We start from the raw sequence: 25,046 nt of genomic DNA on the forward strand, positions 1-25,046 counted from the left end.
AGACCCGGAGTTCGGCTGAATGGATTCTAAAACGGTAAAACTCAACTGTTTAACTCTGGGGGAGATGTAAAATTAGCTTATTTCCGAAAAAAGTGGAGTATCCCTTTAAATTCAACATCACTGAGCCCATCGTGCAGATCACTATTATAACTATAAGTCCAACTAAATAAATCATGAACAAAATAAAATAAAACAACATGAAATTAGATCATTGACAGTCTTATATATATATATTAACTATATTAAACCAAAAACTTTCATATTTTTAGAAAGGATGTGAATTAAAACAACCACAAGTTGATCAATTCTGTTAAATTAAACTTTTAATGTACCGAATTATCCATTTGTTTTCTGACAGGAACACATGGGACGAATCACCGCTCCACATTTTGATTGACAGCTGTCACAGCCCACTAGTGGCCGTGTTTACTCCTTTCCGTTCAACCATTGGATAGGATTTAAAACCGGCTGTTGTGTTTGTACTTCTGACGAAGCGCTGGTAAATATAGGGGGAAAACTACACCGCAAAAATAATAAATAAAATGCTTTCTTAAAAAGGTAAAAGAACGCATGCACGTTTTCTTAATATGATCATTAAAAACCAACAGACTGATGAAAATGAGCGACTTTTTCTCAATATGCGACGTGTGGGACAAGGCAAAGCGGGACGGGTCAAGGAGGATGTCCTGTCATGAGTTTATGATGTTAGATCATGTGCTGTATTTCTGTCTCCAGTTCTATTGTTTTCATTAGTTGATTGATTCACTGAACACATGTCTCTCTCTCTTTCTCTCTCTCTCTCTCTCTTTCTCTTTCTCTCTCTCTTTCTCTTTCTCTCAGAGATCCAGACAACCACAAGAAGTTAAAACATGTAAGTCAAATCTGCAGTGAGATCAGTTTTAAAGGAATTACTACTTACTACTTATACAGCAAGGATGAATTAAACTGATCAAAAGTGACAGTAAAGACATTTATAATGTTACAAAAGATTCCATTTCTATTTTTTTTTTCTATTCATCAAATAATCCTGAAAAATAAAATGTATCACAGTTTCCACAGAAATCTGAAGCAGCACAACTGTTATAAACACTGATAATAATCATAAATGTTTCTTGATCATCAAATCATCATATTAGAGTGATTTGTGAAGGATCATGTGACACTGAAGACTGGAGTAATGATGCTGAACATTCAGCTTTGATCACAGGAATAAATTACACTTTACTGTATATTCACACACAGAACAGAATAATTAGGGGCTCAAGCATGAAATGCTGAAACCCTATTGTAATTGTAAGGATTCGTAAAACGCATCGTGCAGGCCAAACCGTAAGGCCTAGACACGTGAAACCTGGCCAGATGGTAGGCCTCAATTTGGGGACAACCTATCAGAGTATGACCCCGATTGGCCCATAGGTGGCGCTACAGCAACCAAAAGAACAAAATCGCTCATAACTCTTAGGCCGTTTGACCCAGACTCAAGTGTCTTACACCACTGTGACCCCTGGCTCAAGGCGGACAAATTGGCCATCTCCAAATTCGATTTAGGCAGGAGAAATTTTCTGCTATGTCGCATTTTGCCCAAAACCTACTTTTGCGAACTAGTCCCTGGTTTCTCGCCCGATTGAAACCAGACCAGTCTAGGACAATTCTCTGGACTAATACATTAAAAAGCCTATAAATCATAAATGAAAACTCAGAACTTCACAAAAACTGTGAGCTTCAAACTTCACAAGCTTGAAAAATGTTATAGAGATCGCACCATAGGTGGCGCTTGAACTGTTAAAAAGCTTTATAACCATATATTTCCTATGGTAAATTGCCTGTATTGACTGTAAATGGTGTTTTCCATCTATTATGTCAGTGGTTACATGCTTGCTAAATAAAACTTAATTACTTTTGTGCTTAAAAAACCTTAAAGGCCTTAATAGCTTGAACCCCGATAAATGCTGCTTGCAGCTTTAATATTTCACTGTTTTTACTGTATTTTGACCATTTGCTGTAACTATTCCTAGTGTACAGAATATATTACTGTGTAAAATATAATACTTGGAATTCATTTTTTTTTTGCATACAAACAGTGGTGATTTCTATTAATTTGCATGTCAGATATGACTCTTTATTAATCGTGATCTTTCATGAAATCAGTAATGTAGTCGTTCAGTGTGTGAGGGTGTGTGTGTGTGTGTCGTCCAGGTTCTGATCACTCTCTACTGGCTGGGTCGAGCGGCCAACACCAGCGCCTCGTACAGCGGGCCCACGCTGGCCCTGCAGGAGTTTGAGGGACTGCGCTCGCTGATGACAACGGTACACACACACACACACACATTTTTGCATCCAAAACATTATATTTGTGGCATTTTGTGTAGTTTTGTAGTGGGATGAGCAACAGTAAGGGTACAGTTACCTGCATTTTGTGTAGTTTTGTATTGGGATGAGAAACAGTAAGGGTACAGTTACCTGTAAATATACGTAATTATTACAGAAAAAAGGCAGTAATGTGTTTCACACTAATACTTGCACACTGTACATCTGAAATGCATTTGACCGTTTATTATATCATTGTCTATTGCTTTTGCCATTTACAGCTTAAAATAGTGCTACATTTCAGAAGGACATATAAAATGAATATTAATGTACTGGTGAAATCAGGCATTATGAGCACGGTCAAATATCCACATGTTTATCAGTTTAATCCAGTGGTTTTACAGTAAACTGGGGTCCGCAGGGAAGCGCTAGGGCTCTGTGGACGTGCTTAGAGAAAAACTGTCTAACAACGTTACTGAAAAATACATGTTTAAAATAAATGTACAAAATAGATGAAATACAATTTTTTTGTAAATAAATGAATAAAATAAAAATAGTTTTAAAAGAATTATAAGTTAAATATAAAAAACAAATAGATGAAAATAAATGATACAAATTTGATTGAAAAAATAAAGTACACTTTTTGTAAAAATAAATAGGATCAATATGTGTTTTTGCCAGGGTCCATATTGTCCCGACCACTTTTTGAAACATCTCACGGCACGGATGTACCTAATACTAATGAATAAAACAATCTCTGGTTAAGTAGAGCATTCATTTAGTTCGTCTGTTAAATAAGAGGCGATCTAGCCTCTTATTTAGTATATATAGTATAGTATATAGCCTCTGAAATGTGATGTTTTTGAAATCAAGCCGAGCGCGTGTCTCTGCCATCAGTGATACGATACAGTCTTCACTCGCTTAACCGGTGCGGAGACTCTCTGTTCGTCCCGGTGAAATCACAGAACACACACAGACGTGTCCCTGCCTGATACACAACCACTGATGAACATTTTCAGATTTGATGAGTAAAAAACAAACTATACGGTGCGGATTAGAACCTCTGACACGCTTGGCAAGAGATCTGCCACTGACCATGAAGGTCTTTATTCACATACTAACAAACTAACAATATACACACACCACACACACCTGTCCCACACACACCTGTCCCACACACACCTGTCCCACACACACTACACACACCTGTCCCACACACCTGTCCCACACACACCACACACACCTGTCCCACACACCTGTCCCACACACCTGTCCCCCACACACACACACACACACACACACACACACCTGTCCCACACACACTCCTGTCCCACACACACTACACACACCTGTCCCACACACACACACACACACACACACACACACACACCTGTCCCACACACACTCCTGTCCCACACACACTACACACACCTGTCCCACACACACACACACACACACACACACACCCACACACACCTGTCCCACACACACCTGTCCCACACACACCACACATCCCTGTCCCACACACACCACACACCCCTGTCCCACACACACACACACACCTGTCCCACACACCTGTCCCACACACACCACACACACCTGTCCCACACACCTATCCCACACACACCACACACACCTGTCCCACACATACACACCTGTCTCACACACACACACACACACAGTACATATGAAAGCGCTATATAAATGCCTCATTCTATTCTATTCTATTCTACCTGTCCCCCACACACACACACCTGTCCCACACACACACACACACACACACACCTGTCCCACACACACCACACACACCTGTCCCACACACCACACACACCTGTCCCACACACACACTCGAGGTTTATTCTGTTTTCCAACTGTACGCTGGTTAGGAATGAAATGGCTTGAGTGTATTCACACCTCGCAGTGCGTGAGGTAAACTAGACGCTATTGGCTGTTTGAAAAGGGGGAGGAGCCGTTCAGTATGCCCCGCCTCCGCTTCCTGTCTCAGTGGAGATTACGTCAATCAAAGCTGCGCGCTCCACCTCACTTCAGTGGGACTTTGAGCATGTGTGTATAGAGCAAGCCTGATGTGGGCCTGACTCTGAGTTCGTGAGAAACACACTCCACCTCTGTCCATCACTCCTGAGGTCATCGCTGGAAGAGGATGTTTCTGCAGATCTCCAGGGAACACAGTGATCTCACACACACGTCAGCGGGACCGATCACAATCTGCTGTTCTGGGCAGTAGACAATCGTAAAAATAAAATAAAATACCTGAAATGGACCCTGAGATGAAGCTCGCTCTTGTCTAGAGGCTTTTGTTCTTCTAGAGTTGTGTCGAACGAAGCCTTTATCACACTGATCCGAACAGCAGCTCGCGCCACAGCCCATGATGTCACCGGACTGACATGTGTTATTCCATCATGTGTTGTGTCCTTCACATGAGAGTGTTTCTCCATCTGGTCACACACACTGATCTGGGTTCAGTCAGGACTCTGTGTTTCGGTGACACAGCACAGCTGACTCGATCTGTTCCTCAGAGAACCAGCGCCTGTCCCTCACGGCTGAACCGTTATATAAACCGTCCAGGAGGAACGGTCTCGCGCTCTCTCTCTCTCGAGGACGCTCTTATTAAGCCTCTCCCGTGGCCTCATGGGATAGTACAGTGCTCGCCTGTATTATAATATAGTACCGTGAATTCGGACATACTTCTTTTGTCACTGTATAGTAGGGAAGTGTGTGATGTCGGACACAGCTTTATAGTGGGATTTTGACTGGAATCTTTTAAATCCATTCGAAAAACTGTTGATCTGTTGATCAAGTAATTTAGTGACTCTGTCTATACAGTATAATGTCAGTATCTTTGTGTCTGTTATGAGTCACTGGATCATTCACTCGGCAGATTCATTCAAAAACACTGAATGTCTTTTAGGAAAAAATACATTCAAAGGAGCCATTCATAACAGAAACAAGTCGATTAATTCTTCATTACTAAACAATTAAACATATACTGTATATATATTATCACTTTTATCTGGACTAGCCTGTTGCTATGGTCACTCGCCTTTTGCTATGGTCACTCGTCTGTTGCTATGGTCACTCGTCTGTTGCTATAGTCACTCGTCTGTTGCTATGGACACTCATCTGTTGCTATGGTCACTCAACTTTTGCTATGGTCACTCGCCTGTTGCTATGGACACTCGACTGTTGCTATGGTTACTCGACTGTTGCTATGGTCACTCGACTTTTGCTATGGACACTCGACTGTTGCTATGGTCACTCGACTTTTGCTATGGTCACTCGACTTTTGCTATGGTCACTAATCATCCACCGCAGCTGCACATCATTCAGTTCGTTTAGCTCATTTAGTTCGTTACCTGTGTATTAGTTCCTCTGTGGTCAGTCTTTAGTTGTCGGATGATGTTGATGTATACGCGTGTGTGTGTGTGTGTATTACACTGTTACACCTTATGGATTAAACCTCGTTTATATTTTGATTCTGTCTTCATCTTCATCTTCATCTAGTAACACACACACACACACACACACATATATATATACACTCACCTAAAGGATTATTAGGAACACCCGTTCAATTTCTCATTAACCCCCTGAGGTCGGCTGTCGCGCCGGCGCGATAGGCTCGTTTTTTTCCTTATCAGTGAAAAAAAAATTAAAAAATTGTTTTTTTTACTTTTTATCTTATATGCTTGTGTTATACATCAATCAATCCTGTTAAAGGTAGGGTAGGTAATCCTGTTCAGAAACACTTTTTTTTATACTGGGTGAAATGGTCCTTCCATCCTGAGAGTAGTCAATACATTATGTGTTCAGAAAAAGGAATGAAAACAATCAGACCTCTGTAGCAGCTGCAGGACAGTAAAAACTCTAAACCAATCACTGCCATTCGGTGCGAATGTAAAGAACCAATCAGATGCCTTCATGTCTCGTGCCCGAGCCCCACTGCGCGCGCTGCCCTGCGTGCACTCATCACATGTCACCGTTCCCGGAAATATTCAGCTCAAAGCACCTGCATATGCAGTCAGCGAAGGCAAACAAGGCAAAAACTACTTCCTCGGACCCTGCCCGCACTCTTGAACGACCTCCTCTGCTTCGCCCTCAACCCCGGACCTGTCCTCGAACCGACGATGCGGTACTTGTCTCCGGACTCGGAGTGTATGTTAGTCTTCATTAGAGTCAACAATGTTTTCATCATGGAAACTCTTACATGCAAAACACCGTATATGTTATGAATCTTACACGAAATTCAGCTTCATCACAGTGTAACTGATGGTAATGGAAAAACGTGTATCAATGCAACCTGTTTTTAGTTTTGCCTTATAAATATAGCTCGTTACCGAATGAAACTTTACCATTATCGATATGCTAGCTTGATAGTGAGTACTAAAATAAATCTTATTTGTTTATATTCATAGTGATAAAGTTAGGTATTTTATTACATGTGATTCTGACATGATGTCACTGTATGTACTGCGCTCCTCCTCTCCACTCGTCTCAGGTAATAAATGCGTCTTCCAGCTGAGCCTGAGCGTTTGGCGTCGCGCGTTCATGTGTTTTGGGGGCGTGGCTTTGGAAGGAGCTCAGAAGGGAGGGGGTGGAGTGAATGGAAATAATGAGCTGTGTTTATTGCAGATTAAAAGGTCTACAGTCACTCGATTTTTATATTTTCTTTTTCAGAGTACTTACATTTTAATTATGTATTGGTATATAAAGACAGTTTAAACAAATTTGGAATGTTTTTTTTTTTGAAAAATCCTACCTACCCTGCCTTTAAGTGTGTATTATTTTTGTATACTCACAATAAAAACAAAGTGTTGTGCTTTTCGCCAAATAAAGAAAAATAAACATGATGTGAGTTCTGCCTACTCTCCGTCAGTGAAGTCCATTCTGAAACGCGTCCGAAAATGAAACATAACTCAGCGAATAGTCAGTCAAACAGGCATACAGACACACAGGCATGAAGCTTGAATTCTCTTCTTTTAAGAGTAAGTAATTTTTATTATAAATATTCTCTGTTTATGTAATCTTTATGAAAAGAGAGAGATTTCAGTCGTTCTCATCTCAGCTCATTACGTTTTAATCTGCCCCGTCCACGGAGAGCGCGCGCTATTCAAACGCAAATGACTGAGGCAATCCATGCAAACTGTGAACGCCCCCATATCAGCTCGAGAAAACACATCAAACATATTCAGATCATTGTACTTGTTTACACCGTCTCACAGCGCTGTGAGGAATAATAATAATGGAAAATGTAACTCAGAAGTGCTGGTATTACGAGGAGCAACGGATGGAATACTGTAGTACGTTTTTTTTTCATTCTCAAGTAAATCGCGTTTCTGTGTGAATGAATGAACGGCAGAGATGCGCTGTTTACCACAGCTCGCAAAAAGACGGTTTAAATTTGAATTGCGTTTCTGTGTGTGAATGAATGATCCGCTTTTAGCAAACTATTTTGCTATACTGAGTAAAAATCGACTGAAATATGTTGAAATAAAATGTATTCGTATAAGCAACGTATTAAACTGCAAATTAACATTTATATTCCTTATAATAAAAACGAAAGACCTACAGTATGTTACAGACATATGAAAGACAACATTTCATTGACTAGTTTTGGATAGATTACACATTTTTACTGTAAAATATCTGCCACCTCAAATAAGATTTTGTTTGCCAATTTTTGCTAATATGTTAAATATAGTATGTTTTGTCAATGTAGGCTATATTCAAAGTAATGAATCCTTAACTTTGAAATATGTATGATAAAATGTATACTTTAGTTTTTACAAAGACAGATTACACTTGAATTGTTGTTGTAATTGTAACCTTTTTAATAAAAAAAATATACATATTCCAAAACTGAAAATACAGTATGAGAATTAACTGCACAATTACTAGACATGTTTTCCTTGGATATTATACAATTTGCAAGCACAATGCCCCTTGCGCATATTGCCTTTACAAACAAAAAGTGTTTTACAAGATTTAAATCAATGTATTGTGTTATGTGAATGATTAGGCAGGATGATTTTCACATCATTTTGAAGAAAAAACTCTAGGCAACGACATCCATTAGTCAAAAGTCTTATTGACACATATTTAGAATGTGTTTTGTGGCCTTATTTCAGAAACTTTAGTTTTTAGTTTTTTCAATAACCATGCATAAACATCATTCTCTCAAAAATACAAACATGTACATGCATGTTGTTCACATATTATGGTAGCCCTGTTTGTGCTAAATAGAGTGTAATTACACCTTGGCCATTAATATGTTTATAAGCAACTGAAAAAAGCACAAATGTCCCCAGAGGGTTAATGCAATTATCTAATCAACCAATCACATGGCAGTTGCTTCAATGCATTTAGGGGTGTGGTCCTGGTCAAGACAATCTCCTGAACTCCAAACTGAATGTCAGAATGGGAAAGAAAGGTGATTTAAGCAATTTTGAGCGTGGCATGGTTGTTGGTGCCAGACGGGCCGGTCTGAGTATTTCACAATCTGCTCAGTTACTGGGATTTTCACGCACAACCATTTCTAGGGTTTACAAAGAATGGTGTGAAAAGGGAAAAACATCCAGTATGCGGCAGTCCTGTGGGCGAAAATGCCTTGTTGATGCTAGAGGTCAGAGGAGAATGGGCCGACTGATTCAAGCTGATAGAAGAGCAACTTTGACTGAAATAACCACTCGTTACAACCGAGGTATGCAGCAAAGCATTTGTGAAGCCACAACACGCACAACCTTGAGGCGGATGGGCTACAACAGCAGAAGACCCCACCGGGTACCACTCATCTCCACTACAAATAGGAAAAAGAGGCTACAATTTGCACAAGCTCAACAAAACTGGACAGTTGAAGACTGGAAAAATGTTGCCTGGTCTGATGAGTCTCGATTTCTGTTGAGACATTCAGATGGTAGAGTCAGAATTTGGCGTAAACAGAATGAGAACATGGATCCATCATGCCTTGTTACCACTGTGCAGGCTGGTGGTGGTGGTGTAATGGTGTGGGGGATGTTTTCTTGGCACACTTTAGGCCCCTTAGTGCCAATTGGGCATCGTTTAAATGCCACGGCCTACCTGAGCATTGTTTCTGACCATGTCCATCCCTTTATGACCACCATGTACCCATCCTCTGATGGCTACTTCCAGCAGGATAATGCACCATGTCACAAAGCTCGAATCATTTCAAATTGGTTTCTTGAACATGACAATGAGTTCACTGTACTAAAATGGCCCCCAAAGTCACCAGATCTCAACCCAATAGAGCATCTTTGTGATGTGGTGGAACGGAAGCTTCGTGCCCTGGATGTGCATCCCACAAATCCCCATCAACTGCAAGATGCTATCCTATCAATATGGGCCAACATTTCTAAAGAATGATTTCAGCACCTTGTTGAATCAATGCCACGTAGAATTAAGGCAGTTCTGAAGGCGAAAGGGGGTCAAACACAGTATTAGTATGGTGTTCCTAATAATCTTTTAGGTGAGTGTGTATATATACACACATTCTCACCCTCATGCCGTTCCACACCGTATTTTTTGGGTAGCTTTTATTTGATTTATTTGATTACTGATTACCATTTACTTATGGATTTTTTTTAATAACATTTTATTATCATTACCTTTCGTTCATCCTCGAAAAACACGTGAAGAAACTTTAAAAGAAGTCTGAGAGATTTCTGTCCCTCCATTGCCAGTCCATGCAACTTCCACTGTGTGTCCTCAAAAAGTTCATAAAGAGATCGTAAAACTAATTCATATGTTTTAGTCCAAATTCGATCGCTTTATATGACTGAAGGCTTTTAAACATTGAACAGCGAATATAAACACAAGCTCAACCGCACAAACCTAATTGGCTGAAGCTCAATCTCATACTAAACATGTTTGTTTCTGTTCACAATCAAAACTCCACGTGTAGACACCCCAGACTGCAAACCTGTGATGTGTGTGTGTGTGTGTGTGTGTGTGTGTGTGTGTGTGTGTGTGTGTGTGTCAGGAAGCCGAGGAGTTGGCCAGCCCGAAGCGCAGCGTCAGGGACAGTGGTTACATCGACTGCTGTGAGTCGGAGCGCAGCAACTCTCTCTCCCCGCCGAGACACACACGAGACGACTCGTTCGACAGCCTGGACTCCATCGGCTCGCGCTCCCGCCACACCCCCTCGCCCGACGGCCTGCTCGCCCCCGGCTGCAGCGATGGTAAGCCTCGCGCTCACGCCAGTGGCTAATCTATGCTGTCAAACTATACATGTCCACCAGTGAAGGTCCTGGAGGATCAGGGTTGTGTGAAAGCAGTAGTATTTTAGAACAGTCAGTATTTGTTTACTTTTTATACACTTGTTTCAGTGCATTTTACATGTCAGAGAGGGTGTGATAGGCTTATTTTTATTATTTTAAATGATTGGTAACACTTTACATCTGTTGCACACGCAGCTCAACCTTTGTGAAGTGATGCCAGGGCTTTGTTTGCGCAAAAAAAAAAACTACATAATTTATTAGTTTATTCACAAAATAATAGGTTAAACCACTGATGTCACATGGATGACTTTAATGACGTCTTTTCTGCCGCTCTGGGGCTTGACAGTGGTAGTTGCGTAGCTTGTCAATGGAGGGACAGAAAGCTCTCAGATTTCATTAGATATATCATATTTCATATCAGATGAACGAAAGTCTTACGGGTTTGGAGCGACACAACATAATTGATAAATAATGCCTCTCAATCTCTTCGTGTGGTCCACTAGAAGTGTGTTTGTGTCTGCAGAGACATCGTCCCGTGCCTGTATTTACGTGTTCTTCTTCTCTTTCTGTTCTCGGGTCTGCAACCTTTAGTCAGCTGGTGTGTCTCTGTCACAGGACTTCATCGTCTGCTTCTCAAGCTCCGCTACGGTGTCAAAAACAATCCGCTCATGTTGCTATTGCCTTTGTTGAATGCTGTAACTCCAGTCAGATTATAAGGCATTATAATAATGTTTTTATTAAAATAGATAATTATTAACTAGCTAGACTAGATGGCTAAACTCTCTAAAAAATTACAGCTAGCCATCTAAATATTAGCGCAGCTGTTCTTTCAATGAGCTATTTTGCTAATATTTTGTTTCATGCATAAATAGCATTTTTGTGTATAATGCTATTTATGCATGAAACAAAATATTAGCAAAATAGCTCATCGCTCTTCTTGTTTTGTGAGTCGGTTGAGCTGCGTGTGCAACTGATGTGATGTCAGGGCAGGGGGCGGGACTTATGGCTGTGCTCCGCCCACGGGGAGGGGCCATGTTTTAAATGTTATGTTTACAGTACTGTATTTGTATACTGTACATTTACTGTATTTACTGTACTGTACTGAAAACAGATCAATCTGGTTTTAAAGTGAACTCTATGTAATGCTTTATTCATATGTGTGATTGACCGAGGCTGATACTGCGCTTCACACAGATGTGTGTGTGTGTGTGTGTGTGTGTGTGTGTGTGTGACATCATGTGGTTTGATCCGTGTGGTTTCAGTGGGCTCTGCAGAAAGTGTTTCTGTTGATCAGAGTGCCGTCGGCATGGTTACAGACTTATTAGAGCCTTTCCTAGTAAAATAGAGAGAGAGAATCTGGAGAGAAGGAGAACATCATATCATTGTTGCACTTAATATATATATCAGGATAATAAAAGAAAAAAGAGATTGAGGTTCAAACCCCAAAATAAATTTCAATAGTTTCATTTTCTCATTCGACACAAACCATGTTTATCCACTGTGCAAATTAACCCACGTTTAGTGTAGTGTGGGTCCTGTTTTCTGTGGCTTTGTGTCATTTTGGTCCTGGTTTTTGAGGATGTCACACAGCCTGTCCACGCTGACAAAATACAGTACAGTAGAGTTTAATTGGATGTACAGTCTTTGACATAAACAACAAAAGATATAGAAAGTGTTCCTCCATTTTAAAAGTCTGTTTATTTTGCTATCTTAACTACTGTATGCTCAACTAAAGAGGTTTGTTCGTTGCACTGTATTATTTGCATATCAGGACAGACGCTCAGCCCAGTGTTATCCTTCATATGCAAACACACATGCAAATACACACACACACACACACACACACACACACACACACACTCACAGCAGTAATGTTTTAAACATCCTCATATAATCAGAGTCTACTGCACCCGTGGGCTCAGTAAAAGTGGAAGTTTTAAACACTTAAATCATACTTGGAGCAGCCTGAGAATAAACAGGAAAACACAAACGCATTTCTCCAGACGAAACCCTTTATTTCATCCACAGTTTCCCACAAATCCATCTCTGTCCCTAGAGCTCCTAGAAAAGATTCAGTTTTAGTATTAGATTGTACTTTTCTAGAGACATTGGGAGCGAGAGCCAGAGACTAGTATCCCAGAATGCAGTGCTCAGTAATGAGGCGACCATGGGTTTGACAGCAGACGGACTGGTCCGTTCAGTAAATCCTTCTGTCAGGATCACTACTGTCAAAGATGATTGACCATCAGCAAACAGTTACAGACAGAAAAGAGCAGTGACAAACCCTCTCAGGGTAAACAGAACAAACATTCATGTCGGTCAGATATCATTAATGTTGTTAATGTAACAACACAATTCAAGAGAAATGACAGTCTGATTGGTCGAGGAACATCAGAAGACTGTGGACGACAGGTGGAGCTGGGGCTGGAGGAGGGTAATAATCTCCTGAGCAGTGATAAAGCTAACACTAACTAACACACAACACACTCGACTAACATGTCCTGCCAGAACTGACCATATTCGCTTGATATCTTCAAGATTGAGCTTGTCATTCTTGTGTAGGCAAAAATAACGATTCTAGGGTTTAGTATCGCCAACTATCTCGTGATATAACACATGATATGATACACGTCATGTTTCAACTGTGATTTAAACTGCACCAGATGCCCCTGATCTTCCATAGCGCAGTAAAACAGATAGTGCCGCCAATAGTTAAGCCAATGCTGTGAGTTTGAGCTTACTCATAGTCTCTGCACATTAAACTGGGATAAGAGAAAGTTCTTAAACATCCCAGAATTGGTCTAACACATGTGGAGGAGCTTAGATGAGTCTCAAAGTATGCATTCGCTACTATTTCTTCCTTGTTTTCTTTGTTAGCGTGACATTAAATGCAGGGAAAAAGCTTTATGCCGTAGTACTAATGTAATTGTGTAGTTCTTTTAAAGCGATCTGTAAAGTGCAAGAGGTCACATTACGGAGCGTCTGCAATTCTTCTTCATGTGAAGTCTATAGCGCTCTCAAAGCATATGCATGAAGAGCATTTTTGCATATGTTGAGTTTTTAAGCATTTACCAAACAAGTGACAGATCTATAAATGCTTCTGGGGGATATTTATGTGAGGGTTTGAAGTACACATGGAGATGCAATTATAGCTTGCTCGTATAAAGGTATTTTATAATGTCACTCTCCTCATAAGTTGATTTCTGCAGGATATACCAAGAAAGGCTAACGTTTTAATAAGACATCTATAAAAACTTTACTACTTTCGTTAACAGAATGTACATAGCATGTGAATAAATCCGTCTGGTCAAAATACTCTTATTTGTTGGGCGGGTTTTCAGTCATATTGTGTGTGAAGTGTGTCATACAGCTGTGGAAAGTGTGGCTGTTCTCACACTAGGTTCTGTTGCTTGTTCTGAACCCGAAACTGATTGTGCTGGAGTTCATAGACTCCAGCAGTGTTATTATACTATCACTGATTTATATATATATATATGGCGGAGAAAGAGTTAAACAAGAAAATGTTACATAGTGTACCTTTAATAATGTACTCTAAAAATGTCTAAAAGCATAAACTGATAAAAAAAAAAAAAAATATATATATATATATATATATATATATATATATATATATAATCAAATAAAAAAAATGATCAGTTTATGCCTTTTTTTGACATTTTTAGAGTACATTATTTAAGGTACACTATGTAACATTTTCTTGTTTAACTCTTTCTCCGCCATTGACAGAATTTTCTGGCTTTCCGTGTTTTCATTGTTGTACGGTAGGGGGCGCTGTTACACATCTTCTGAAAGAGTACAGAATCTCCACAAATACATGTGAAGCGGTCTCATATGTAAGCAGATGCATATGTAAAATAATGCAATCATCAACATTAAACAGCATATAAGTCAAATCTGCCTAATGCCTTGGGATGGGTATGGCTAAGGTTTTAACGGTATTACTACTCTTACCGATACATCTTACATCTACTAACATCACTGTTCTCAGGTATGGTCTAAAAAGAAATCTAATAAAGTAAGCAAATGTAAAATAACACTGCATAGTTTATCATAGATAAAGCTGAAGTTATTCATTCAAGAGCTGTGAGTGGTTTTCTCTTTGCCTTTGTTTGATTCGCAGTGATGGCGCGATCGTCCGCATGTTTATTAGACCGCTGCCCCTTTAAGACCGAGTGCAGATCTAATAGGCGACTGATGCATCATATTTTCTCCCAACTATTCCATAACTACGTCCATTTAAGACATAAACTGTGTTTAAGTGAATCTCCAAGCCGGTCATTTTGACATATTTTTGTGTAGATTTGATCGTTTAGACGAGCACATGAAACCCAAAGTATAATTTGCTCGTCTTGTTGCGGTCTGTTTCGGAGCGAGCGCCGCCTTGCGAACAGTGTCTATTGCATCGATTTGTGTGCTTTTAATAGCTTTTTATTATTTAGCAACAGCTAGACTGCATTTTACAACATTCACTGATCGTGCTGATTCTGTCGTTGAGTTTGAGTTTTCGGGAGAGATGACGGCGTACCGCTGTGAAGGGAAGGAAGTTGAGCTAGGCAGAATGTGGCTATAGTTTTTAATGGTTTTACCTCAAGATAATCTTTTATATATTATTATATAAAATAATATAAAGAGTTGAAATGAACAAAATAAATGAGTCAGTACATTATCAATGCTTCTTCAAAAACGTGTCTGTCTTACCCTGATTCACTATGGTAAGCCTATTATCAGTCTTTATATTAGACCTGTCGGGATGTTTTTCGCTGTAAATTACACTCACTCGTCTCGTCATATCCGTAAATAGAGTAAAGTTTCTCTGGCTTCTTTGACACGTGTCTGGTGTGAGAGTGGCAGAGGTTAGTTGAGTGTGTGTGTGTGTGTGTGTGTGTGTGTGTGTGTGTGTGTGTGTGTGTGTGTGTGTGTGTGTGTGTGTGTGTGTGTGTGTGTGTGTGTGTGTGTGTGTGTGTGTGTGTGTGTGTGTGTGTGTGTGTGAGTGTCAGAGGTTAGCTGTCACAACAAGTGAGAAAGGTTGACACTAAATCTCAAATCACCTGTTTTAAACAAACGCCAAACAGAGGAGAGTCTGCTGGAGAAAAGAGAACGAGACAGAGCTCGTAATAAAACAAGAATCAACATCAGATAGTGTGTGTGTGTGTGTGTGTGAACAGAGGAGAGTCTGCTGGAACGAGACAGTGAGTCCACACAGTGATTAGATGACTGGCTGAGTAGTGTCGACTGCTGCTAAAAGTCTTCTGCTGCGTTTGCTCTGCTTCGCTGTCTCATGAGGCAAATATGTACTCAGATATTTCACATCAAATTCTGTCAAGACCAAGTTAAGTGAGCTGTTCTATCAACATCGCTTTTATAGCTGCTCTGTACTGCTCTACATTTTACATTTCCTTTAAAGACTTTTAGGAGAAACATCTGCAATAAAATTTGTTGGGAAAAGCCTTACGCCTGTGAGAGTCTCCTTTCCCTGCAGTACCATCATGTGTCCGCGGAGATTACAGTATGTGTTTACAGCTCGTGTCACGAGTTGTGTGATGTGACATGCACCATCAGTCATCATCTTGACTGGTGTGTGTTTAACCCTGAGCCACAGAAGCTGGCGAACAGACATGTGCAGAGCAGCTGGCCTGGCAATGTGGAGTGGAAGGTCAATGTTGATCCAGGTGCTCCTCAAACCAGCTTTTAACTCCGGCAAATCAGCTTTATAAAGACTAGACCGTAATCTACTTAAACAGCAGGTCCTCAAAATATTCTGCATCAGTCCTCTCAGATGCAGCCACAGGCTAAAGTGGTTTTATACAGCCGTTTGCTCACACTCCTGGGTGCTTGACATAATGTTTGGAGTGGCAGACATTGGAAAGCCTCAGAGGCACCGACACCAAAGAATGTTCCCTGATCCTCTGTCAGAGCTGCTGACTCTACTGTAAGTTCACTTTTCTATGTGTATTTAACCACTGAAATCATTAAAACCACCAGCCTAATATAGTGTAGATCCCCTCATGCTGCCAAAAGAGCACTGACCCGTCTAGGCATGGACTCTACAAGACCTCTGGACGTGTCCTCTGGTTTCTGCAGATCCTTTAAGACCTTCAGGTTGTGAGGTGGTGTTGGTCCAGCACATCCCACAGATCTGGGCAACACCTTGAACTCTTCATCATGTTCCTCCAACCGTTCCTGATCACTGTGTTCAGAGTGGCAGGTGCATTATCCTGCTGAAAGAGCTTCCTCCAGTTGTACATGTTGTAGGAGCTTTGGGCAGTGGACGGGGGTCATCATGGGCTCTCAGAAAACAGCGATGAACTGTGTGTTCTGACATCTTTCTATCATGGAGTTTTTCAGCAATAGTTACACTATCTGTTCTGTTCTTCGCTCCCCACGTGTATCAGTGAACCTTGGGACCCTGACGCCGGTTCACCGGCTGTTTTTAGTTCATCCCTGACTAGATTTTTGGCATTTTCTGGTAAAAATGTGGGTTTCTTGTCTGTGCATTCAATGCCCGAAACAAAAGAAATACCAAAACCAAAATTGAAACTTTTCATTTAGCCAAAAACCGAAAATAAAGTCTAAGTGTAATAGAGTTATTTATGCTGTTCAGGATGTTCGAGATTTCTAAATCAGTCCAGTTATAGTACTTTAGCATTAGCCGCCTCACTATATTTCAGGCAAACATGCTTTACATATTGCTGTAGCCAAATCTTTGGTCACGGTGAAGTGCGTCCACACTGCTGACATTGTGTGCATGAATAGACTTTGGCCATGAGGATACGGTTGTCAGTCCTGTATTTGAGTCTGGTTACGGTTATGTTCACACACAGTTCAGATATTTATGGAGTGACAACCGCATACTATAACTGAACTCACACCTGTACATTTGCAGAACTCACAATCGCATTCTCAGAAAACCCGGACTGTGTGAACGGATCCGGACTGGATCGTGTTCTGCGCTGCAAACGTGTGTCTACCGTGTGTTGTGTTACAGTAACTTCCTGCGACAAAGATATGAGCTGTGTGTCATCCGAAGGGTTAGGGTTAGATGTTTACATAGCACGAGTAAAACTCTCAACTCCCGTTTACATGCTATTTTCATTATTTTGATGATTCGTTAAGAAGTGTGGTTATTTTTACAGCCGTTCGTCACATACCCCAATGCACAGCACAAATGATGAACTCACATCCCGGTTTGTTACTGCCCATTTACATCAAATGCAAAACACATTTCTATGGACGTTTTGCCGCTGTAACTGGTTTTGCCTTAACTGCCGTCGCGTTGTTCGCTCCGTCTCTGGATGAAGATACAGAGCAGAGACTGTGCAGTGAGTTGTGTTGACAGAGTTCAGCAATTCAGAATGAAGAGAAAACTTCGGAATAATGTCACAAAGTAGTGTGAACAACACACTGCATCCGTGTACGTCCGAGAACAGACACACTTTGGTCAGAGCGGTAATAATGCGATTATAGTTACTACGATCATTGAGCTTAATCACATTAGTTTGATCTAAGTATTCTGTTAACGTGAGGTAAAGATTAATCGCAATATTGCCAAAATTCCATTATAATCCCATTATGGGGGGGTATGCAAATGTAGTCATTGACATGGTCAAAATACTTTAATTAAATGTCACTTTTTCAGTCAATAATTTCGGCACTCCAAAACCATTTCGGCCAAAACTTGGCATCACTAGTAAAGTAATGTAAAGTAATCTGAAGAGGTTTTTCTTGGTTAGATTTGGACCAATAACTTTTGGGGTAAGAGCTGAGCTCTTTAACCACTAACACAGCTCTACCAGCAGATGACTGTAACACTGCCAGACTCTTCATTACTTCGCTCTGACTGTCCCGCTGCAGGCCGCGGCAGCGACTCGGAGAGCGACACCCCCCAGAGGAAGATCCCGGACGTGCGCAAGGACGACATGCTGGTGCGGAGAACGTCCTGCAGCGAGCCGCGGATCGCCCTTCCTTTCAACCAGTACCTGCCCAACAAGACCAACCAGGGCGCATTCATGCCCGCGCCGGTGCGCCGCCCGCGTGCAGACCGAGACGACAGCTGCAAGAGCTGGAGTAACACAACCTCACCTGTCGGAGGAGAGAGGCCTTTCAGGTAAGCCTGAGACACTGGTATGTTGATAAAGCGGTTGATTTACCAGTAGAAGTGTTGTTTTCATTTGGACAATGACTCGCTCCTGAAATAAATATTCTGTTTGGGCTCCAAGAGTTTTTGAGACCCTTCCAGCTGACATGTGTGAAGAGTAAAGGGGAATAACTGCTGCGCTCCAGACGAGACTACTTTAGTGGCAGTAGGTCAAAGATCAGGCATTTGGTTTGATTCAAAAACCAGTTCTGAGAACAACTTTTGTCAGGGTTTCGCTTCTTTTCATCATTCTGAAACAAATCAGCACATCATTATTCTTTCTTACCATAGAAATGAGTGACGTCATGTTTGGCCTCACATAGTTCAAACTCTCTGTACCTGCACTGAAATCCCAATCCTCTGCGTTTTATAGATAATAAAACAAACAAACAAATTAATTAATTAAGCAACCCTCATTTGCCCTCTTAGAGGCTGCCAAGATACTTATGTTGTTTCGAGATGGTCTGTCTTCTCTCGAGACGCTGTTTGCCAAACTCCACAAAGATCCTTTTACAGCATGCACAAACAGCTGAAATCCACCTATTCGCATAAAACAGAATGAAAACTTCATTTGTAAGTCAGTGGTAAAATCATGACAACTTAAAGCCCTCCTGTAGTCAATAATTGAATCCCTTAAAACTCAACTTTGTTCACCAAAATTACATATTTAAAAGTTTTTTCCTTGAAAAAAAATTCTTCATGCCTTAAAATATCTTGAATGTAATTCGACACCCTTGCCTCATTTAGTATTCGCGGTTCTATGAATATGCAAATGAGCCCCGCCTCCACTCACTCACTCAGCTCAGAGATCCACTGGTTGACGATCACACGTTGATCTGATTGGTTACAAGGTAGTTTGTGACGTCAGAAACACCAGCGATTTCAAAGCGTGTTTTTGAGACTGTCTTTGGTTCACTGCAGCTTTAAGGAGAAAATACTCAGCAATGGTGTCGACGTATGAATCTACACATGCTTTGTCTTAAAGCATATAAACTACATTAAAAGCTGGATTTTCACCACAGGGGGACTTCCCATTTTTGTGTAGGGATGCAAGATATTATGGCACTTCATCGGAATGACTGATAAAGGCCTAACATGTAAACATTGGCATCGCATTGCCGATAATGTTGGTTATGGATCTGCAGTCACTCACATGTCCTGAAGGAGTGCTAGAGATAAGATTATATCTGCAGTCTGGTCATTCTTGAAGCGAACTTTTGCCTGAATGGCGATTAGATTCACTGTTTTGGATCTGGATTTGAACAACAGCCTCCCCGGGTCCTAATGCCCGCCCACTTAAGAGTTTTATTGCTGTAGACATACTTGATAGACTAATAAAAGTAAAAGTAAAATACACATAAAACATTAAGATAGTTTCTGAATAAATAATGCAGCAATCGATGTCATAAAATCATGAATCTGATTTGATTTAAAGATCAGAAGCTATAGTTTTAAATAATTGTGTATATATACAGTTTTATTGATTAATGTGTAATTTTTTTTTTTTTTTTTCAAACGGATTATTAAAATATCTTGAATTCAAGAAGCTCTAAAAGATTTTCTGACATTTTACAGCTCTTTTGCAGTAGATCACCTACAAATATTAAATCCACAAATAAAATGTTAAGGTTACAACTGCATCTGCCTGAAAACAAGTCAGCAGTGATTGATTTGAGTATTATTGCTTCTAATATTTAAATGTATTCTCATTATAAAAATAACTTTAATAATATTTTAGTTCTCAAAACGAATGGCTCAGTGAGTTTTCTCAAAACTAACCGAAATGAAAAATATTTTTTTATGAATCCCTGCACAGGAGAGAAAATATATCGGTATCGGGCAAAATGAAATATCGGCAAAAATCCAATACCTCGCATACCTAGTTTTTTTTTATTTTGGGGGGGGTTATTTGTTTGCATTGATTTTGCAGTGCAGATGTTTGAGAGGGTGGCTGATTTGATCCAGATGTGAGCATTTATTGACTGAGAGCTTCAGGCTGTTCTGCTGTGATCCAGAACAACCATCAGACTGACAGGATCAACACACACACTCCAACGTATACTCAAATGCTTATTCACACCAGCTGAAAAAACATCATGCTAATGTATCATTGATAATCTCCTGTAATTGTGTATTCTGTGTAATATGTGTGAGTGTTTTCAGTGTGGTTTATATCTGTGTCCTTATTTACCATTTATGTTTGGAATGGCATACTAAGATGCTCGTATTTCTGTAGTATGCAGTTCATATACTGACTCCAGCATGTGAATATTCTGCATGCATAAAATACCCAAACAATGTGTGAGTACTGTATTCCTCAATGACCCGTTTTACCTTTCCATTTAAAGTGTGGTGATTTTTAACATCAACTGCACAGTATTTACAGCTTATTGACTCTGATTTGATGGTATATATTGCTGATAAATATTGTATGGCCCAAAAATGATAAATGGACAATATTAAAAATGAAACTTTTGTGCTACAGTGTTATTATGTAATGATATGTTGATATACACTCACCTAAAGGATTATTAGGAACACCATACTAATACTGTGTTTGACCCCCTTTCGCCTTCAGAACTGCCTTAATTCTACGTGGCATTGATTCAACAAGGTGCTGAAAGCATTCTTTAGAAATGTTGGCCCATATTTATAGGATAGCATCTTGCAGTTGATGGAGATTTGTGGGATGCACATCCAGGGCACGAAGCTCCCGTTCCACCACATCCCAAAGATGCTCTATTGGGTTGAGATCTGGTGACTGTGGGGGCCATTTTAGTACAGTGAACTCATTGTCATGTTCAAGAAACCAATTTGAAATGACTCGAGCTTTGTGACATGGTGCATTATCCTGCTGGAAGTAGCCATCAGAGGATGGGTACATGGTGGTCATAAAGGGATGGACATGGTCAGAAACAATGCTCAGGTAGGCCGTGGCATTTAAACGATGCCCAATTGGCACTAAGGGGCCTAAAGTGTGCCAAGAAAACATTCCCCACACCATTACACCACCACCACCAGCCTGCACAGTGGTAACAAGGCATGATGGATCCATGTTCTCATTCTGTTTACGCCAAATTCTGACTCTACCATCTGAATGTCTCAACAGAAATCGAGACTCATCAGACCAGGCAACATTTTTCCAGTCTTCAACTGTCCAATTTTGGTGAGCTTGTGCAAATTGTAGCCTCTTTTACCTATTTGTAGTGGAGATGAGTGGTACCCGGTGGGGTCTTCTGCTGTTGTAGCCCATCAGCCTCAAGGTTGTGCGTGTTGTGGCTTCACAAATGCTTTGCTGCATACCTCGGTTGTAACGAGTGGTTATTTCAGTCAAAGTTGCTCTTCTATCAGCTTGAATCAGTCGGCCCATTCTCCTCTGACCTCTAGCATCAACAAGGCATTTTCGCCCACAGGACTGCCGCATACTGGATGTTTTTCCCTTTTCACACCATTCTTTGTAAACCCTAGAAATGGTTGTGCGTGAAAATCCCAGTAACTGAGCAGATTGTGAAATACTCAGACCGGCCCGTCTGGCACCAACAACCATGCCACGCTCAAAATTGCTTAAATCACCTTTCTTTCCCATTCTGACATTCAGTTTGGAGTTCAGGAGATTGTCTTGACCAGGACCACACCCCTAAATGCATTGAAGCAACTGCCATGTGATTGGTTGATTAGATAATTGCATTAATGAGAAATTGAACAGGTGTTCCTAATAATCCTTTAGGTGAGTGTATGTTAAAGGCTAGATCAAGGTTTTATAAAATATAAACAGAACATGCAAGAGAAATGCACATGCACAATTTAATCTAAATATCGACATACAATTTAATTAAAACAATTCTAACAGAAGAATATTTGTCAGGATACAGTAAAACGAGCTAGATCCCTGCCACTGTATATTGTCACGAAGTGGAAAACACACACAATGTAATTGTTTTTCTTTTCTTTTCTTTTCGTCCCTCCTCTCTGTTATATAACACTTTCCTCTTCCATCCCCCTCTCCTGTCATGGCATGTTCCTGGTTTGACTGTGTGTGTGTGTGTGTGTGTGTGTGTGTGTGTGTGTGTGTGTGTGTGTGTGTGTGTGTGTGTGTGTGTGTGTGTGTGTGTGTGTGTGTGCCGTTGTCCTGCTCATGTGTGTTGTTTTTGTGGGTGTGTCACTGTTGTTGTGTGATGTAGTGTTAGTGAAACCCTTTGGTTAGAAGTGTCCTGTGTGGTAACAGGAAGTGATGTTCACTGTGTGGAGTCTCAGACAGAGAGTGACTGTGAACAGCAGAACGACTCTTCCTCTAAAGACCCCGTGTCCATGAATCCACAACTCAGTGACCCTCAGATCAGATCCCCCCTCCACCCCTCTGTACACCCTCTCGATCACGAGCAGAGCCAATCAGAGGAGAGAGACCAACGGGACACTTTCTGCCAAACTCCTCCAAAGCCCCCGGATCCCCTTCAGAACGACTCGCTGGCGTCCATTAATCAGACGGCAGGAAATGACATCAGGTGCCCAGCGACCCTTCACCAAACACTCATGATCATGCATACATCTGTCTGTCTGTCTATCTATCTATCTATCTATCTATCTATCTATCTATCTATCTATCTATCTATCTATCTATCCACCCATCCACCCACCCATCCATCCACCCATCATCCATCCATCCATCCATCCATCCATCCATCCATCCATCCATCCATCCATCCATCCATCCATCCATCCATCCATCCATCCATCCATCCATCCATCCATCCATCCATCCATCCATCCATCCATCCATCCATCCATCCATCCATCCATCCATCCATCCATCCATCCATCCATCCATCCATCCATCCATCCATCCATCCATCCATCCATCCATCCATCCATCCATCGTCCCACCCAATAAAAATAGAAGTTGTAATGGTCCGATGGGATCTCTGATCTTATGTTCACTGTACTGTTTGACAACAAATGCAGCTTCTTTTACTTTGATGTCCTTTCAGAAGCCGTCTTTGTGCTCTGTCTGACCGCCAGACCTTGAGTCTGTCCTCCTGAGAGGAGTCTTGTATTGTTTTTGGGATTGGCCCTAAAGATCTGAGGGAAAAAATACTTTATTTATGTTCTTTTGCTCATATAGTTGGAGCTTGCTTTCGGCTGCTGTTGTAGGATAGGCTGGGCGTTCTTGGCAGATTTGCTCTGACTGTCAGGTGGAACCAGAGCCAGACGAGTCTGGGTTTCAGTCCCACGCCAGGCGTCTGCTGTTTATAATGTTTGGGCTTGATGTAGGTCAACATGAATGAGCTTCAATGACACTCCAAGGAAAGCCTTTGAATCTGGTGGCTCAGATTGGCATGGCGGGCTGAGACAGGGTGGTCCTTACCGCGGTAAAACGCTTCAGCAGACGATCTTCTGGCTTTAAAGCAGGTGGCTGAAAAATGAGCTCTTGTTGCAGAGTTAATATACCAAGTGTGCAGTAAAGACAAATGAGCCTGTTTCATAAGAACAGATGGAATCGTGGGACAAATTGATTCACCAAAACAAGTGAATATTTTGTCAGTATACATAATTAAACATAATAAATAATTAATTTAAAATGATTTAATAGTAATCAAATGGATTGCTCACCCAAAAATGAAAATAATTTTTTCGACTTGTGTCTTTCCAAACATGCGTGACTTTCTTCAGTGTAGCATTAAAGAAGATCAGTGGAAGTCAGTGGGCACCAAAACTGTTTGGTCACCAACATTTCACAGAAGAAATATAGTCATCTTTGGAACGACATGAGGATGAGTAAATGATGACCGAATCAGGTTTTGGAAAAGCACACATAGGACAAAACATTACCGACAAGTGTCACGAATAACATGGAATAATGAACGGATCTGCCGCTGGATTCAAACCACACACATGTACAAACGACTACAGAAGACATTTAACAGCCAAAAACACTGAATACCTTTCATTTTATCTGAAAGAACTCATCATGAATGTTGATCATTCTCAGCTACAGAATACAAAAGCAATAATTGGCAACATGCTTTTGTAATTCACCAAAGGATGGACTGTTTCTCAAAAACGTATATACAGTGCAATGCATAAGTGAATACACCCATGCTAAAGTTGACTAAAAAGAAGAATAAAAAATCATATTTTGGAAATTGAACTTAATGCCTTAATTTAAAAAATTAGGAAAAATCCAACCTTTAAGGACACCAATTTTCTTTGTGAATGAATAATGTATCGTAAATAAATAAATGTTCTTCCTTAAAATACAGGGTGCATAAGTCTGGACACCCCTATGTTAAATTCCCATAGAGGCAGGCAGATTTTTATTTTTGAGTATTTTTTTT

The 25,046-nt window shown here is 40.6% G+C and overlaps 1 protein-coding gene across 11 annotated transcripts in view; it reads left to right on the plus strand.

The window, feature by feature from the left end:
- Positions 1–25,046, plus strand: part of limch1b (LIM and calponin homology domains 1b) — a 133,309-nt gene that overhangs the window by 69,100 nt on the left and 39,163 nt on the right. For all 11 annotated transcript variants that reach the window (XR_014629895.1, XR_014629896.1, XM_084431146.1 and 8 more), the window contains 4 exons: positions 841–871; positions 2,197–2,307; positions 10,322–10,520; positions 18,432–18,684. Coding sequence is in view for 9 of the 11 variants with exons in the window: in XM_084431146.1 (XP_084287272.1) it covers positions 841–871; positions 2,197–2,307; positions 10,322–10,520; positions 18,432–18,684 (594 nt within the window). In the remaining 2 variants the exon portion in view is untranslated. The remainder of the gene's footprint in view (positions 1–840; positions 872–2,196; positions 2,308–10,321; positions 10,521–18,431; positions 18,685–25,046) is intronic.

The sequence above is a fragment of the Rutilus rutilus genome, assembly GCF_951802725.1.
Source record: "Rutilus rutilus genome assembly, chromosome: 14".
Classification (NCBI taxonomy): domain Eukaryota; kingdom Metazoa; phylum Chordata; class Actinopteri; order Cypriniformes; family Leuciscidae; genus Rutilus; species Rutilus rutilus.